This window comes from Trichosurus vulpecula, chromosome 8, assembly GCF_011100635.1.
Source record: "Trichosurus vulpecula isolate mTriVul1 chromosome 8, mTriVul1.pri, whole genome shotgun sequence".
Classification (NCBI taxonomy): domain Eukaryota; kingdom Metazoa; phylum Chordata; class Mammalia; order Diprotodontia; family Phalangeridae; genus Trichosurus; species Trichosurus vulpecula.
In genome coordinates this window covers 228,804,109-228,820,983 of record NC_050580.1, presented here as the reverse complement: position 1 = coordinate 228,820,983, position 16,875 = coordinate 228,804,109, and the positions used below count along the sequence as shown (strand labels likewise).

Below are 16,875 nucleotides of genomic sequence, written 5' to 3'. Positions count from 1 at the left end.
AGAATTCACCTTTAGCTTTAAAAATTTATGACAAACATAAAATTGAACGCATTATGACACAATAAATGTTTTACATTATTAAGATCCATCTAATGTGCAGTATAGCTATATACTAGATTGAAGAGTTGGGTCTGGGTCTTTTATTGGTATATTGGTTAAGAGTTAAGACATGCAAAAGCATTTTGAAAACTTTAGTATAAAAGGTTATATATTCATCAATTCCCTCCCATAATTCCCAGATCCAAAGGCTCTTCCCAAATCAATATGAAATGCCAAACTCAGGCCCAGAGTAAGTGAAGATTGAGTATTAACGGGAATTCTTTAGTAGTTTCAGTCAAATGAACCAGACAGTTTTTACACATTTTATTACCAATAGTACCAGCGACTTTAATTTGCTGTCTTTTATAGTTGTGAAAGGGTGGGTGGGAACATAACCTTGTTCCCCACAAAAAAAAAAAAACAAACCACACCCCACTCTAAGCTTTATATACAGCAGATGTAGAGCTCTTAAGTGTCCAAAGCCATTAGTTTAATTTATAAGGCATCAAACTAATTTCTGAATTGCCACTCACATATTCCAATAAACTAGGAACTAAAACGTTCAAATTATTTCTTTAGTACAAAAAAATTAAAGTTGCTCTAGTTATAAAAGAGCATACATAACTATACACTTCAGACATTCACAAAAATGTGAGCAGAAGGCTTATCAAAAGACATTTAATACAATTAGTTTTCAACAACCCTTGGTGGTCCACATCTACAAAGATTTCCAGCCCCCCGCCCCCACCTCCCTCTCCCAGAAAAGCACATACTTACCAGGATTTTTAGCAAGTATGGTTTGATTTTTGTCTTTTTTTTTTTTAAAAAGGTCCCCAGGGCAAATTATGTACAGTTCAATTGCCACTGTCAACAGATCTGGACCTAGATCTGGATCTCTGGCGATCCACAGATGCTGGAGATTTAGATCTACTTGAAGAGCCCCGTTTCTGGCTCTTCTCAGGCATAGGTGACCTACTAACAGATCGGGATTTGCTATGGCTCCGGCTTCTGGACCTGCTGTAAGACTTGCGGCTACGGGAACGAGATCGGCTCCGAGATCTAGAAGAGCTCCTAGTTCGGGAACGTGATCGACTTCTTGACCTACTAATATGAAATAAAATAGCTAGTTAGTAGGAAGAAAACCCACCCCCCACATGTATTCTTGCCATTTTCTGAAAATAGCAGAAAATTATGCTTCAAACAAATGGAAAAAATACCTGTGCCTTTTGCTGCCTTCAATCAGTTTAATTTTCCTTCCATTTATTTCTTTTCCAGAAAGTTTTTCGATAGCATTCTTTAAGTCACTGTAAGAGGCAAACTCAACCACCCTAGGAAAGAGTTAGTGATCCGGTTAATTAACAGGACAATACACAATGCGCTGCATTATAAACAGGTTACAAGATTTGAGATACCACAATCTGATTTACATAATTCATAAGCAGACATTGTAAGTTCAAGTGATTTCTATAGGCTTTACCTACCCTTCATTTAGTTTAGGTCTATGAGCATCTGCAAAGGTTACTTCCCCAGCTTGCCTCATGAAATCTTTGAGATCCTAACACAAGACAATTATGTTAAACGAAGAAAAATGAAAGAATATAAACAGATAACATGGCATAAAACAAGACTACTGAAAGAGAAGATGTTAGATAAAGTACAAACATGGCATTTACCACACTTGTATTCTATCAGAATTCAAAATTATCTACATCAGGGCACGAAATAAGTGAAAATAGCATATTGCTTTACGCAAAATGCAAGGGAAAAATTCGGATTTTAATGTTACAAGTATTAGTCTATACTGAGGCTCAGCACAAAAGAAAATAAAAAGAAAAAAAAAACAAAAGTTAACAGTACATATTTGTAAAGTAAAGACTGAGGTAGAGTAAGTCTTATATTTAAACAGAACATTTACAAGACACCAGTTATTTTGTGCCCCATATGTCATTAAAAACGTAGTTTACTTTACCTTTATTAACATTTCCCTAGGCTAGTCAAGCAGCAAACTGCATTAATCGCTCGGAGATACCGTCATGACATATGCCCGACTGGCTCTTCGCCACCCACTTGAAGGACACTACCCAATCGATGGAAGCCTTTAAATCGCACAGCCCTCCCTATTAGCAGACTACTGACGGATGCAGACATTTTCTACTCTTGTGAAGTTACCAAGGACCACTTTACTGCGATCAGGATTCCAACGACCACCTAATTTCGTATCTTTCAACTCTTTTCGACCAGGACCTCTTATTCGGAAGCGTTACAGGAGGACAGCTCTCAACTTAGGGATCAGATCTCGTTATCTCGGGGATCGCTGCAACCTGGCACTTTAAGGAAGTGCACCGATTACGTCTAGACCGGCAAACACAGATCTAGAGGTGGCCAACTGATCACTGTAGGAGCTGACTGGCAAAGTCAACCAGGCCCAACCAAGAGTGACCAAGACAGAACGATTAGGATAACCCACAGGCACTCCTCGTCATAAGGCCAACGACACAGATAGGCTGGCAAATAAAGGGTTTAATATTTGGTTAAAATTGATTTTAAAACAAGAAAAATCCTCAAAAACATTTACATTTGATCACTATCATTACTCTAGGCTTGAAATATCCCCCAATTATGTTAAATAGCTTTAAATGTTATTATAGATGTCCAGTTAAGTTCATATTTAAAGATAAAACTACTTTAGTAAAAGGTTTAATATTAACTACCCATTATTTTTTAAAATATTAAAGTTTTAAACCTTATTTCAACAAACCTGCCAGCTGACTCGTGAAGATAAATTCTCAACTATAAGACGATTTTCTGTTCGTACAGGTGGGGCATTTCTGAAACAGAAATAATTGAAATAGAAAAATTCTGTGAGTTTTAGGAGACAGGACAATTTACTTAATTGTTTTTAAACTAGAACACTTTTAACTCAGAAAAATCCATACCTCCTATCATTTCGGGGACGTCGGCTACTAAACCGATCAGAGTATCGCCCTCTGCCTCGTCCACCTCGAGAACGAGCCCTGGCATGTTCAATAGTAACCCTAAAACAAAGGAAAAAGTCATTAACAATATTTACATTCCCTAAGTGTTTATGCACACTCTCATTTAAGCTTTAATTCAGTGCATGTTGATAATACAGATGTTAAGCCCCCATTAGAAATTGAGCTATATGACTTAGTCATGGCCACAGAACTAGTTAAATGTCTAATCAGGAATCAAACCCAGGTTTTTTCTTCTGACTCCAAGAGTTCCAATTTGTAAAATAACATAATTTAAAACTTTTACAAGACTTATGTAGAGACGCACAGAAAAGTCATCTGGCAGTTTCTAAAGAGCATTGCTTATTTATGAGCCTTCATTTTCTCAAAATGAAATAGTAAAAATATTCTTTTAAATAAATCGTTAAAAAAAATTATAGCTTTTGAGATGACTTGTACTAATTTACACTGTTTGCCAGTGTAGTGTTCTAAGAATATTACTTAAATAAACTTTGTTTACATTTAACAACAAAAACAAAATAACATAAGTAACTTCATTTCACAGGCTCATAGACTTAAAGTTGAAAGTAATTTTCTAGGTCATTTGGCCCAACCTTTTTTTACATCTGATACAAAATTAAGTCTCAGGAACCTATGGTCTCACAGACAGTAACAGTTGGGTCTTGAGCCCAACTCCCAGCACTAATTTTTAAATAAAAAGAATTACCGCTCACTGCAGAGTTCCTTTCCATCAAGTTCATAAACAGCATCATCAGCATCTCTTGGGTCCTCAAATTCCTAAGAAATCAATTATTTTAGCTATTTAATCACAGATAAGTTAGTAATATGTTAAGCACTAGTCAACCTTATAGCACTACCTGTTAGTGAACTAAGTATGAGTAACAGCACCTAACAATCTATTACATAACTCCATCAATGCTAGCAACAATTCATCCCACTAGTACATATATAAAAATTTAAATTTCCTTTTAAGATGTGTAATTTTTAAAAGCTGTATTAATACAGTATTTTCCTTAATAGTATTAAGCCTCATACGAGTTTGAATTTAAAAATTATTATAATGCCTTTATTTACTAGAAACGGTTTTTGCTGGATACCTACCACGAACCCAAAGCCTCTCTTCAGATCAATGTCTCTTATTCGTCCATATCCTTTAAAGAATCTTTCTACATCTTTTTCTCGGGCTGCCGGATTTAGCCTTCCAATAAATACTCTACAGCCACTCATGGTGTCCCGCTTTTAATTCCTTCTAAAAAGAAATGATGTATTAGTCGTAAAACTAAAATGAACGTTCTAACTAAAACAGATTGCTTGCACGCATATCGTAATTTTATTGGGAACTTTTGCATATCAAGAAACAAACTATCGCGGCTTCCCAGCAGCCCTAGGTGACAAGACAAAAACCGCGGCAGGGAAATAATCTTAGCTCCGCACTCGCGGTTACTTTTCACGCACTGCAGCAGCCGCAACGCCCACCGCGGTCTCAGATTGCGCAGGCGCACTTCCCCTCCCCTCCGCCGCAGTTAGAAATACCGAGAACCGAAGGAGGGGCATAGGCTACATCCTCCGCATTCCCGGGGCCAATCTCGAGCAGCCGCGTGAGCTCCTCATTTGCCAGAGCATCACAGCCAAATGGAAGCTCAAATCACGCGACGCTAGCGCGTGCGCAGTAAACAAATAAAGCCTTTAGAACCACAAAATGGCGTCTGGGCGGGGAAGGGACTAGAGTTGCGCGCGCAAATCTCACTACTCTCCCCTCCCCCATGAACGTTCCCAACCGACCGGCCGACCGTTTAAGCGTCCTATCTGGTGGATGAATGGGACGATAAAGGTTTGTCTTCCAAATCCTAACACTAAGCCTCCTGGATTAAAATGAAATGGGGGAAAAGCCGGAAAGATTATACCGGACACCGCCCCAATACCCTACAATCCTCCCCAAAAACTCGATAGCCGCGTCCGCGTATTAATCTTTTGATCCTTTTCAGGCCCGAAGGGCGAGAAAAGAATATCTCTTGCCGGTAATACGGGGTATTCCCCAGTGTCTTTCCTTAACCGGGACTACGGGAAGACACTTACCGGAGCGGCAAAAAAAATACCGAAAAACATTATTTCCTTTAGAAGGCTGGTCGCTTACCAATCTCAACGGGCAGGAGTTAAGCGTTAAATCCGCCGGAGGTAGAGACGGCGGAGCGGTCCAAAGTCCACAAATAGCGTTCCGTAGAAGGGCACGAACTACCTCAAGCTGCGTCTCTCTGCAACTGACGCACTTAACAACTCGGACGTTCCACAAAATGGAAGTTACTCGGGGTGCGTCATTTCCGGCCCTAGCCCAGAGCAGCACGTGACCCTCCTGCGTGCTCTTATGCTTAAGAAATTGGCGGAAGGGTCAGAGGCTCCTCCTCTTCCGTCCCAGAGGCCTAGAGCGGCTGAGGGGCGGGGCCAAAGACGGACTTTGAGGGGAGGGGGAAAGGAGGAAGTGCATGGGCGTGGGGTGGTTCGGGTGTTTGTAGCTTTTAGTTGTAATGTTGAGAAATAAGGAAGTGTTTGTTTGCCCTGGCTTTTTCGTTCAGCTTTTCTAATCGGTTCTTCATGAAGCAGCTTCTGAATGCTGGGTTCAGCGTCAGGCCCTGAGGAGAGAGACAAAAGTGAAGCTCAAATCCCATAGGGCGGATCTGTAGAACCAGGAAAATTGAGAAGGAAGAAGTGGGAAGGGGAACGTTGGGGATCATCCCTACGCCAGAGCTTGAAGACCTCCAGTGAGGAAAAGTGGAGGCCACTACCTCCACCACCATTGCCTTTTGGGATAATTTTGTTAGTAAATCTTATCTTTTCTCGTGCCTCCAACTGTCTGCAATTTCCCTGGCCCTTTTCCTTAGTTCTGCTTTTGAGTCCTGAACGTTGTCAGCGTGTTTGCCCCAATGTTTAATCTTTAACCCATTAATTCTCTTATTCTCGAAAAAGAGACAGTAACCTGCCAGCTCCTGGTCTCCCAACCTGCAGAGATGTACCCACCACGTGTTTGTTAGTCTTTCATGCATTAAATGACCCTGACCCTGTCCTCCCTACTTTGTGGGTGTGCGGACAACCAAATACTGAGGGCTTTAGGACTACAAATGAGTCGTATCTGTTCTCATGCCCTTTGTGTTGCAAACTAATCCTTTTTAACTAAAATAAAAGTATTATAGCTATATACATCTCATTTATTGTCACTCCTGTTTCAGGGTTTCTGTTCACACTTAGCTACATTAACCCGAATTTTACTTTGTAACTATTTCTCCCTGCCAAAGGCCGCAGTACTCCCTTCAAATTTAGTTTTAGTACTTCCTCGCCCTCACTCAACTCGCTAAGCAGCTCTTTTTGAACTGTGGGCTGTGACTCTATGACGTGGAGAAAAATTTGGATAGTAAAAGGTTTCTGATTAAAAATCAAATGCATAATGAATCTGAAGTGTTTCTGGCAGTGCTTGCCTGTGTTGCATTGTGCAACTTCACTGCAGACTTGGTTCTGAACACTGTGCATGCCCTCAGGCCATGCAATCCTTGTAAGCAAAATTCTCTGAAAGTATTATTTTAATGCCTATTAACAAACAACATAAACTTAATTTAACAAAACCTTAGGGTATTTTAGGGTTCCCAGAAGCACAGTTTGATGAAACACTGCCATAGAGCGTTGCAGCAATTCTGGAAATTTAGAGAAATCTAAATGAAAAGTTAGAAAATACTAACCTCTGTCTCTCTGTTCAGTAGTAGAACTGACTCTTCATTTGTAAGTGGAGTCCTTATTAGGGTTTCCTCTCCCCATCTTTCAACCTATTTTTACCAATTATCAGCAGCTCTGTGGCTCCGTAATTCATCTCTGCCAATTTACCCTCAGATCTCCCATTCCTTTACTCTCACACTCCTAAACCAGGGCAGAAAAAAATAAGCTACTGTAAAGTAGGGCATTTAAATTTATTTAATATGGAGAAGGAGGGCTATTCGATATCCTTTCCTGAAATTAAAAAAAATCTCTATATAAAGAGGTTTAAACTGCCACTGTGAGTTCTGAGTATTCGTTTGCTATATTGAAGAGAGAAATATTGGGGTTCACAATTGTATCTGAAGCTTCTAATTAGTGTCTATACTTTTGGGTGCAGGAGTGTTTGTGGGGGGTGGGGATAAAGGAGAGGAATAAGTGGTGGCCTTAAGTGAAAATTCTTGAGTAGAGGGAAAGGGATAGGACTATGGATGTATGGGGGTTACAGGAAAGGAGTTTTTTAGGGAGAAAGCGTTTTTTTAATTGCCCAGTTTATCCCAATCTCACACACACACACACACTCTCTCTCTCTCTCTCTCTCCTCTCTCTCTCTCTCTCTCTCTCTTTCTCTCCCCCCCCCCCCCCCCCTCTAATCACAAGAGTTCATGAGGCAGCTTATTGAAGCACAGGAAGTAAAAGTGGAAACAGTTACTAACAATAATATTTTTCAGCACCTCTTTGCAGTGTGTCAACAAAATAATCAATAATCAAACATTTATTATATAGACTTTGGATTGAAGGTTTTTTATTTATCTTTGTTGAACAAAAGAACTTGCTTCTTTTTTGCTATAAATCTTATCAACAGATTATACTGAGAACTGCAGGAGATACTAAGCTTCCACCTTGGCCTAGTGGGATAGAGATTTTTTGAGTCTGGTTTAGCAATGTGAAGACCTGACTTATTACCAAATGTGTGACATAAAATTTTATTTTATTCCCAGCGGTGACAAAAACATCAATTCTCTCAATTAAATTGTATATAGATAAGAAATTTACCAACACGCAAAATCTGTATAACATGATTGTTTTCAACTGTTAGGATTTGAATTTAGGGTGACCTCATTTACCTTACTACTCTTTTGCCCAGGAGTTCCAGCCAAGGACAGAGAATAACAGAAATTTAATGGGAGGAAACTTCAAAGCCAACTCAGTGTGTTCCATAAAGAGGACAAGGTGCACAAGAGAAGCACAACTTGGCCGGTACTGGGGGAACTGCAATAAACATAGAACATTGTATTCCAAGTGGCTAAACTCCAGGGAAGATTTTAATTCCTAACAAGAAAAGCTTATAAAGCGACTAATTCTGAGGACTAGCCTATGCCTGATTGTCGATTATAATGCTTGGAGACTTAACGCAGCACTCTCCACTCCCTTGTGGGATTCTGTGTGGTCGTTGTATGGGAGAGGAGATGTGGGTGGAAGGTCGTCCTCTGTGGAACTTGGTTTGTGTGGCCTGGCCAAGTTCTAGTCAGCTGACTTTCAGAATGTACTATATAATATGCATCTTTTTAAAAGGACATTTTACAATCGACATTTTAATACAGATTGTATAAAGCTGCTATTGAGCTATTCTATATGTCTTATTATTACTTTGTACTAAGATAATTTTATCCAATGAAAAATACTATACTGAATCTCACTTGTACAACCTTAGTATACTGTTGGTAACCAACAGAACTCCCAACCCTGATCATAGTAACATGGGATTTAGAGCTGAAATGGACTCCAAGGTCTAGTCCAGCCCCCTCATTTTTCAGTTGAGGAAACTAAAACTCTTGAGGCCCATTTGCTGAAAGTCACCCAGCAGCTTCATGTAATAAGTCAGAACTGGAGCCTCAGGCCCGTGATTCGAGGGGTCTTCTGCTCTATTCTGCCTGTGCAGGTGGATGCTGTTCTCTCCCTCCTCTGAAGTACTGTAGCATTTGGTATTTCTGTAACCTGGGCTTAGCTGAGCATGCCCAGTTACATCACAAAACTCCTGGTGGGGCCTTTTGAGCATTCCCCATTTGCCTAACCTGCAGCATGATGTGTCCCCTACCTACTGGCCACTTTTATCTTTAAAACTACAAGGCTGGGCTGGACTCATGGTCAGAAGACTGAAGTTCAAGTCTTGCCTCTCATTCTTAGTAAGTATGTATCACTTCATGCCCTTATATGTCAGTATTCTTATCTGTAAAATAAATTCTAAGATCCTACTAAAACTAAGCCAAACTTTTTAATCTATAAGGCAAATTATAGATTTTTACCTGCTTTGCTAAAGATACCACCAAAATGATTTCACCTATCCTGTCACTAGTTCTTTCATACTAAACCATCTCAAGGACAACAGAACTAGTTCTCGTATCTCTAGCTCTTGCCCACAAACATCTAGTAATATAGAAAGGGAGATAGGCAGGTTGGGGAGACACAGGCCTAGAAGATGAGAATAGCACAAGAGTGAATGTGTATCGGCCAGGAAACCAGAAACAGTTGAAATTCTAGTCACTTTCTAAGTTTCTGTTGCTAATACCCTGTGCAAACTTCAGGTGTCATACTATCTCTCTATTTCAGTATCTCCATATATTCAATTCCATTCAATAAACATTTATTAAGTGCCTACTATGTGCAAAGAAATGTGCTAAATGCTGGGGATAAAAAAAAAAAGGCAGAAGGCAGTTGCTGCCCTCAAGAAGCTTATAATCTAATGGGAGAGACAACATGCAAACAAATATATACAAAGCAATGGATAGGTAGGAAATAATTAACAGAGGAAAGGCACTAGAATTAAGAGGGATTAGAGACAGCTTCCTGTGGGATTTTAGTTGGGAATTAAAGGAGGCCAGGGAGGTCAGTAGTCAGAGAAGAGGAGGGAGAGAATTCCAGACATGGCGGATGGCCAGAGAAGATGCCCAGCCAAGCGATGGAATGTCTTGTTCATGGAACAACTAGGAGGCCAGTATCACTAGATCAAAGAGTACATGCTGGGTAGTAAGGTGTAAGAAGAATGAAAAGGTGGGAGGGGGTCCAGGTTACGGAAACTTTGAATGCCAAACAGCATTTTGTATTTGATACTGGAGGCAAAAGGGAGCCACTGGAGTTTATTGGGGGGAGGGGTGGGGAATGGGTCTGGGGGCCTGATCAGATAAGCACTTTAAGAAAACCACTTTAGTGGATGAATCAGAGGATCAGTTGGAGTGGGGAGAGACTTGAGTTAGGCAGACCCACCAGCAGGATATTACAGTAAACCAAAGTGTGAAGTGATAAAGCCCTGTGCCAGGGTAGTAGTAGTGTAAGAGGAGAGAAGGAAGCACATTGGAAGAGATGTTGCAAAGGTGAAATTGACAGCAATTGACAGCAATAGCTTGGATATGAGGGGTGAGAGATATTAAGGGGTCCGGAACGACTCCCAGGTTGTATTAGCGGTGATAGAAGAATCAAGTGAGGATTTTTTCAGGATGGGAGAGACATGGGTATGTTTGTAGACAATAGGAAATGAGCCAATAGAAAGGGAGAAATTGAAAATAAATGAAAGGGTGGGGATGACAGAGAGGAGAATCTGTTAGAGGAGCTGGAAAGGAATGGGATTCCTTGTACAGGTGGACAGCCTTGGTAAGGAGTAAGGCCACTCCATCATGTGAGACAGGAGTGAAAGAATAGAAAGTGGCAAAAGGCACCCGAGTGATAGGAAATGAGGAAGAGGGGAGGACAGAAAGCTCATGGTAAATGGCCTCAATTTTTTCTGTAAAATATGAGGCAAGATTCTCAGCTGAGAGAGTAGGAGGAGAGGAGGGGTCATGGGATATTTGATGAAAAGGTTTGGAAGAGTTGCTGTGGAGAGTAGGATAGTAAGTTGATAAGGGAGGAGGTATACAAGGATCACCAGCAGTGAGGGCCCAGTTGAGGTTGTGTAACATAAATTTGTAGTGGATCCAGTCAGAATGCTTGCATGATTTTGTCCACTGAGAATAGTACCTATTTTTAATTTTCATTTGTATTGATAAATTGTTTTAACTTTGATTAACAGATAAGTAAATCAATGCGCAAGAATAAAAGAGAGGCAATATAAACAAAACAACTAAACAACAAAAACCAAACAGCATTAAAAAAGGTTGTGGATAATTGTACATGCTACCATGCCATTCTGTTGCTTGTTGCCACAGAATGATAGAGTGAGGGGAAGGGACAGAAGTATGTGCCAGCAGAGGCTATAGCAGCAGCAAAGGAATTGTTGAGTGGAACTCAGATCATAAACTCATGAGTCTTCTTGTGCCATCCAGCCACATTATAGAGATTGGTGGAAGTGGGGATACTGACTGAATATGTTAGAGATTAGCCTTCTCTGATGTTAATTCATTCCAATTGTTAATGTCTTAACCTGGGAAAAAGCTGTAATTGTCTTATCTCTTGTACATAATTTTTATTTTGGGGACTTTCAGGTGGTCATGAGGATTGGAGAAAATGGTTAATCCTCCATCTTGATGTTCATATGACCTGAAAGCCCATCAACAAGCTTTAATTTGACTTGGTACTCTATACATAAGATCCTTGTCAGATGATCAGTGAGTGAACATATTGCTGGAGTAACAGAATTATATCAGTCTTTGCATTCTTGTTATAAAGGAAAGCAGAAGCAGGAAAGAAGTTGTAGCTAAATAAGAGGACTGCTCATAGGTACTTCTTTGTAAGGTAAAGAAAAGAGTTGGTGGAGTGCATTTTATCATATATCCAGAGGGTATGGGAAACATTATTTCATGAGATATTTGGTCATTACATATAGTGCTGATTGTAAGTATTTATAAAAAGACCATAATGAAAATAATACCAGTTTCATACCAACATTAGTTGCTAAAGATGAAGTGGTGGAGAAAGTCTATTTCATAAGCCCCTGCAAATCAAATAAACATACTCTAAGACTTAGCTACTTCAAAGGCAAGGTGAGGATGGGAAGAAAATTTATGAGAAAATAAGGCTCAGGAAACCTTTTAGATTATAGAGAAGCTTCATGCCTCTGTATCACATTCTCTTCACAAAGAAGGCACTGAACATACTGAACACCAAAAAACAAAGCTGATTACATTTTAATAAATAGGAAAAGAAATTCTTTTAATCAGAGCTAAGATCAGAATTTGTTTAAAAAAAATAAGGATGATGATGAGATAATAAGAATGAGAAAAAGATAATATATCTTTATATATTTATATATTACATAATTGAATAAGTATATTTTAAAATATTTAATCCTGAATTTTTATGTTTTTGAAATATTAAAAATAAGTGGACAACAGAAATTACATCTATACTGACTAATAATTTTATCCAGACTAGAGTAAACTAAGTGCCACAACAAGGAGACCAAAAAAAAACCATTAAGTGCCTTAGTCAGCAAACTTCTGATATATAACACTTTCCAAATGGAGACAGAGAGCTACCAAAGGCAACACCAGATTAGAATATAAACTGATTTGTAAATCTAATAAAGAATAATTATGATTATGAACATTATAAACCCATCAAACAGATAGGGAAAGCAGCATGAGGCCAGGTAAATAGATAAGACATCCTTAGAAAGTCCCCAAATGGTAACTCCTGCATCAGCAACATGACTGAGAAGCTCCAGAGAAATTGGAAGACTACTCATGCCATGATCTGGAAAGCCCTAGGAAGGGTAAACAGCATGCTATCAAGGAAACGCCAAAAGAAACTGGTCACCCAATTCCTAGACAAATCAAAACCTGGAAAAGAAGGTCAGGATCATGCAGGGTCTAACCACACCATCTAAGAGTGCTTAGGGGAGCAGAACTTCACTGTTATACAAAGTCCCAGATCAGTAACTGAAGCTGGAGAGATGAGTAAATAGAAAAAGATTACATTAAATATTATTAAGAAATATCATAGGGGCAGTTAGGTGGCACAGTGAGTAGACACCAGTCCTGGAGTCAGGAGGACCTGAGTTCAAATTCGACCTCAGGTGCTTGACACACTTACTAGTGGTGTGAACTTAGGCAAAGGACTTAATCCCAATTGCCCTGCATTCCCCCCTGCAAAAAAAAATAATAATAATTTTAAAAAAATATCATGAGTCAAGAGTCACCCAATGAGAAAACCCAAAAGAGAATAATCCTGTCATTCTTTCTCTAAGAGGACCAAAATGACATCACTGTGCTAGAGTCAAGTTTCAATGTGTCCAACTATGGCTGATCAGAACAAAGTGACCTCAGAATGCTCCACCACAGGTCGGGCACAAATAGTCCATGCGAACGTTTGGGGTGGATAGTCTAAATTTTCATATCCTGCATTTCCTTTGAGCACAACAATACTCACAACCCACAACAACTATAAGCAGAAACTCAGAGGAAAAATAATTGTTTGGTTAGAAGTATTACAAAAATATCTAGAAGAAATGAAGCATTGGATTTTTTTAAAATGGAATTTAAGGAAATAAGCACTCTGGAAGAAAGAATTGGAAGGAGAATAAAGAGTATAGAACTTTTAAAAATTATTATTTATTTATTTAATATTTTTAGTTTTCAGCATTGATTTTCACAAGAGTTTGAATTACAAATTTCTCCCCATTTCTACCCTCCCCCCACTCCAAGATGGCATATATTCTGATTGCCCCGTTCCCCAGTCAGCCCTCCCTTCTGTCACACTACTCCCCCCCCATCCCCTTTTCCCTTACTTTCTTGTAGGGCAAGATAGATTTCTATGCCCCATTGCCTGTATATCTTATTTCCTAGTTGCATGCAAAAACTTTGTTTTTGAACATCTGCTTTTTAAAACTTTGAGTTCCAAATTCTGTCCCCTCTCCCTCCCCACCCACCCTCCCTAAGAAGGCAAGCACTTCAACATAGGCCACATGTTGCAAATTATGCAAAACCCTTCCTCAATACTCATGTTGTGAAAGACTAACTATATTTTGCTCCTTACTGTCCTATCTCCCTTTATTCAATTTTCTCCCTTGACCCTGTGCCTTTTCAAAAGTGTTTGCCCCCATCTGCCCTCCCTTCTACCGTCCCCCCTTTTTTATCTCCTTCCTCCTTCTTTCCTATGAGAGCAAGATTCACTCATTTCCCCTCACCTGACCCCTCTTCCCTTCCTACAGAACTGCTTTTTCTTGCCACTTTTATGTGAGATATTTTACCCCATTCTATCTTTCCCTTTCTCCCTCTCTCAATATATTCCTCTCTCATCCCTTAATTTGATTTTATGTTTTAGATATCATCCCTTCATATTCAACTCACCCTGTGCCCTCTGTCTACATATATATATATATATTCCCTTCAGTTACCCTAATACTGAGGTCTCATGAATTATACACATCATCTTTCCAAGTTGGAATGTAAACAAAACAGTTCAACTTTAGTAAGTCCCTTTTGATTTCTCTTTCTTGTTTACCTTTTCGTGCTTCTCTTGACTCTTGTGTTTGAAAGTCAAAATTTCTATTCAGCTCTGGTCTTTTCACTGAGAAAGCTCAAAAGTCCTCTATTTTTTGAAAATCCATATTTTGTCTTGGAGCATGATACTCAGTTTTGCTGGGTAGGTGATTCTTGGTTTTAATCCTAGCTCCATTGACCTCTGGAATATCATATTCCAAGCCCTTCGATTCCTTAATGTAGAAGCTACTAGATCTTGTGTTATCCTGATTGTGTTTCCACAATACTCAAATTGTTTCTTTCTAGCTCTGCTTTGCTTCGCTCCCAGCTCTGTGCGATAGACCTTACCCAGCGACCATCCAGGCTGTCCTGGGCTGGAGCCCTGCTTCTCTCTGCTATTTTGTGGGTTCTACAGTTCTAGAATTTATTCAGAGCCATTTTTATAGGTGTTTGGAGGGTCCTGGGGGAGAGCTTTAGGCAAGTCCTTGGTTTCCAGCTGCCATCTTGACTCAATAGTATAGAATTTAATGTGGAAAACATTACTTTGATAACAGATTCTTTGAAAATTAGGAAGAATCAAATAAAATTCTGTAACTCCATCTATAGCTTGGAATTAGAAAGCCCTGAGTATCAATCTTGCCAGACATACTTACTAGTTGTGTGACCATAGGCAGGTCACTTAAAATCTCTCAGCTTCAGTTCTCTCTTCTGCGAAAGGGTTGAACTTGATGGCTTCTAAGATCCCTTCTAGCTCTAATCTACAACCCTCATGCTGGACAAAAAGAAAAAATATGAAATATCTACGATTTAAAATAACTGGTCTGGAAATAGGACAAGTAGGGTTTTCAGACTCCCTGGAAACCATGACCAAAAATAAAGGGACCAAATTGTTCTTGATAAGATCAAGTTACCAACCTCAGTTAAAGAACATCTTGAAGAAGTTCCCAGAGTGAGTGATACTGCCCCCTGTGGGGTGCTGGAATTATGGGGGGTGGTATAATAGCCTTGGGTACAATTGGGGGCATTGAATAAAAATAAGGGGGTGGTGGAAGTTGTATTGGGGATCCTTGAAGAGTCTGGCCTTTGTTTCCTTTGATTAATTCAGTATCTTTGATTGAGTTTTACTAGGTGCTAAGCCCCAGGCCCAAACCCCTCTTAGGTGCTAAGCATATGTGGGTGTGAATTGGTAACTAAGGTGGGGCCCCAGGTAGGGCCAATGAAGGGAGGTGCTAACACCAGAGCCAATGAAAGGGTGGGGCCAATGAAGGGAGGTGCTAACACCAGAGTCAATTGAAAGAGCCTAAGTTCTGGTAGCTCAGATGACATTTGATGACATCTGAAACTGTATAAAAGGAGAAGACAGAACTATTTGTGGAGGGCTCTCACTCTTGGTGGCTTGTTGATGCAGAGACTCCGGGCCCCTGTAGCTAACAGCCCTCCAGCTCATAACCGGATATTGGGACTTTGTTATACTCTGGTAACTATGTATTGGGATTGGAAACAGGCAAGGTCTGTCTGTTGATGTTTGTAATTTGTTAGTATTTGCTTCAAAGTTCAGGGTGCTGGCTTTTTCCCCTGAACTAAGTGAATGGTATTTGCATGCTGAATTAAAATAAGCTTGTTAACCCCTTAACGTTGCTTTTCTTAGTAAAGCAGATCAAAAAGAACCTGGGCTTTGGCAGCATTCTTGTTGTTGGGCTTGTGTTGGTTTTTCACCCCCACAACAGCTGCTAGCCAAATTGTTGAAACAGAAGTGTAAGGAAAGAAGAGAAGAAGATTTTTGAAAAACTGTGCATGTTTCATCTGTTGTATAACAGAGTTAAAGTTGTAGTAATTACATTGTTTTCCAAATAAACACACAAAATGCAAGTTATAATTGATCAGTGGTCAAGACTGCTGACAGGTCTTAACAAGCAAGTGTTGGCAGGCAAGTGTGTAGGGCATCATTGGGAAGTCCAGCATGCATCTGCAGGAATATGTGTGTGTAATGACATGTTTACAATACAACACAATATTATATGGTTACATGACACAGTATTGCATCACAATTCACAATAAATTATTAAATTTAAGATGTGTCATTTTAAAAAATATTTTACATATTTTTTGAAATGTCACAATTTAAAAAAAAAGTTAAAGGGGTAAAGAAAGTAGATTTGGGGGGGAGTCACTGAGTAAATTTTTTTGAAAGGGGGTGTGTATTGGCAATCAAGATGGGCTCTTAGCACTTACTCAACCAAATGCCCTTGAAGAGTTTGGCCTTTACATTCCTGGATTAAATTAGGAGTCCTTAATGATATTGCCTCAAGGGAAAGCCTAGTTTACATGGGTTTGAGTGACATGTTTGTGACATCAGAGGCTTTTAGACCACGTGGGTTTTAAGTCGAATTTTTGTGCAATTTTAGGTCACGTGGGTGAGTCACATGTGTGACTCATCTTTGACCCTGAACAAGATATATAAACCCAGAGGTTGGCTTTCTCCCTTGAAGCTCTGAGCCACGGCAGAAGTGGCATGTGACTCTGGGCCAGCCATTGTTATGAACTCCCCCGCTTTGGAGAAAACTCAGATGTTGATGCTTCTCTGCTAACTATATATTGTGATTTTGTCAGAAGGAAACCTGTCTGTTGATTCATGTTTATTTGCTCTGTTTGTATTTGCTCTGAAGCTCAGGGTGCTGGTCTTTCCCCCTGAGCTG

General features: G+C 39.7%; 1 protein-coding gene across 3 annotated transcripts; it reads right to left on the bottom strand.

The window, feature by feature from the left end:
- Positions 1 to 348: 348 nt before the first annotated feature.
- Positions 349 to 5,400, bottom strand: SRSF5 (serine and arginine rich splicing factor 5). 3 transcript variants are annotated; one of them, XM_036735275.1, is made up of 8 exons: positions 5,167 to 5,400; positions 4,134 to 4,281; positions 3,739 to 3,809; positions 2,976 to 3,074; positions 2,798 to 2,867; positions 1,521 to 1,594; positions 1,257 to 1,367; positions 349 to 1,143 (listed from the first exon to the last, which is right to left on the bottom strand). In XM_036735275.1, the coding sequence occupies exons 2-8, from the start codon at positions 4,257 to 4,259 to the stop codon at positions 894 to 896; spliced, it is 801 nt and encodes a 266-aa protein (XP_036591170.1). In that variant the 5' UTR covers positions 4,260 to 4,281; positions 5,167 to 5,400; the 3' UTR covers positions 349 to 893. The 3 variants fall into 3 exon arrangements, with proteins under 3 accessions (XP_036591170.1, XP_036591172.1, XP_036591171.1); XM_036735277.1 differs by having other exon boundaries at positions 349 to 1,140; positions 5,167 to 5,308; XM_036735276.1 differs by having other exon boundaries at positions 4,134 to 4,278; positions 5,167 to 5,306.
- Between the last annotated feature and the right edge of the window lie 11,475 nt (positions 5,401 to 16,875).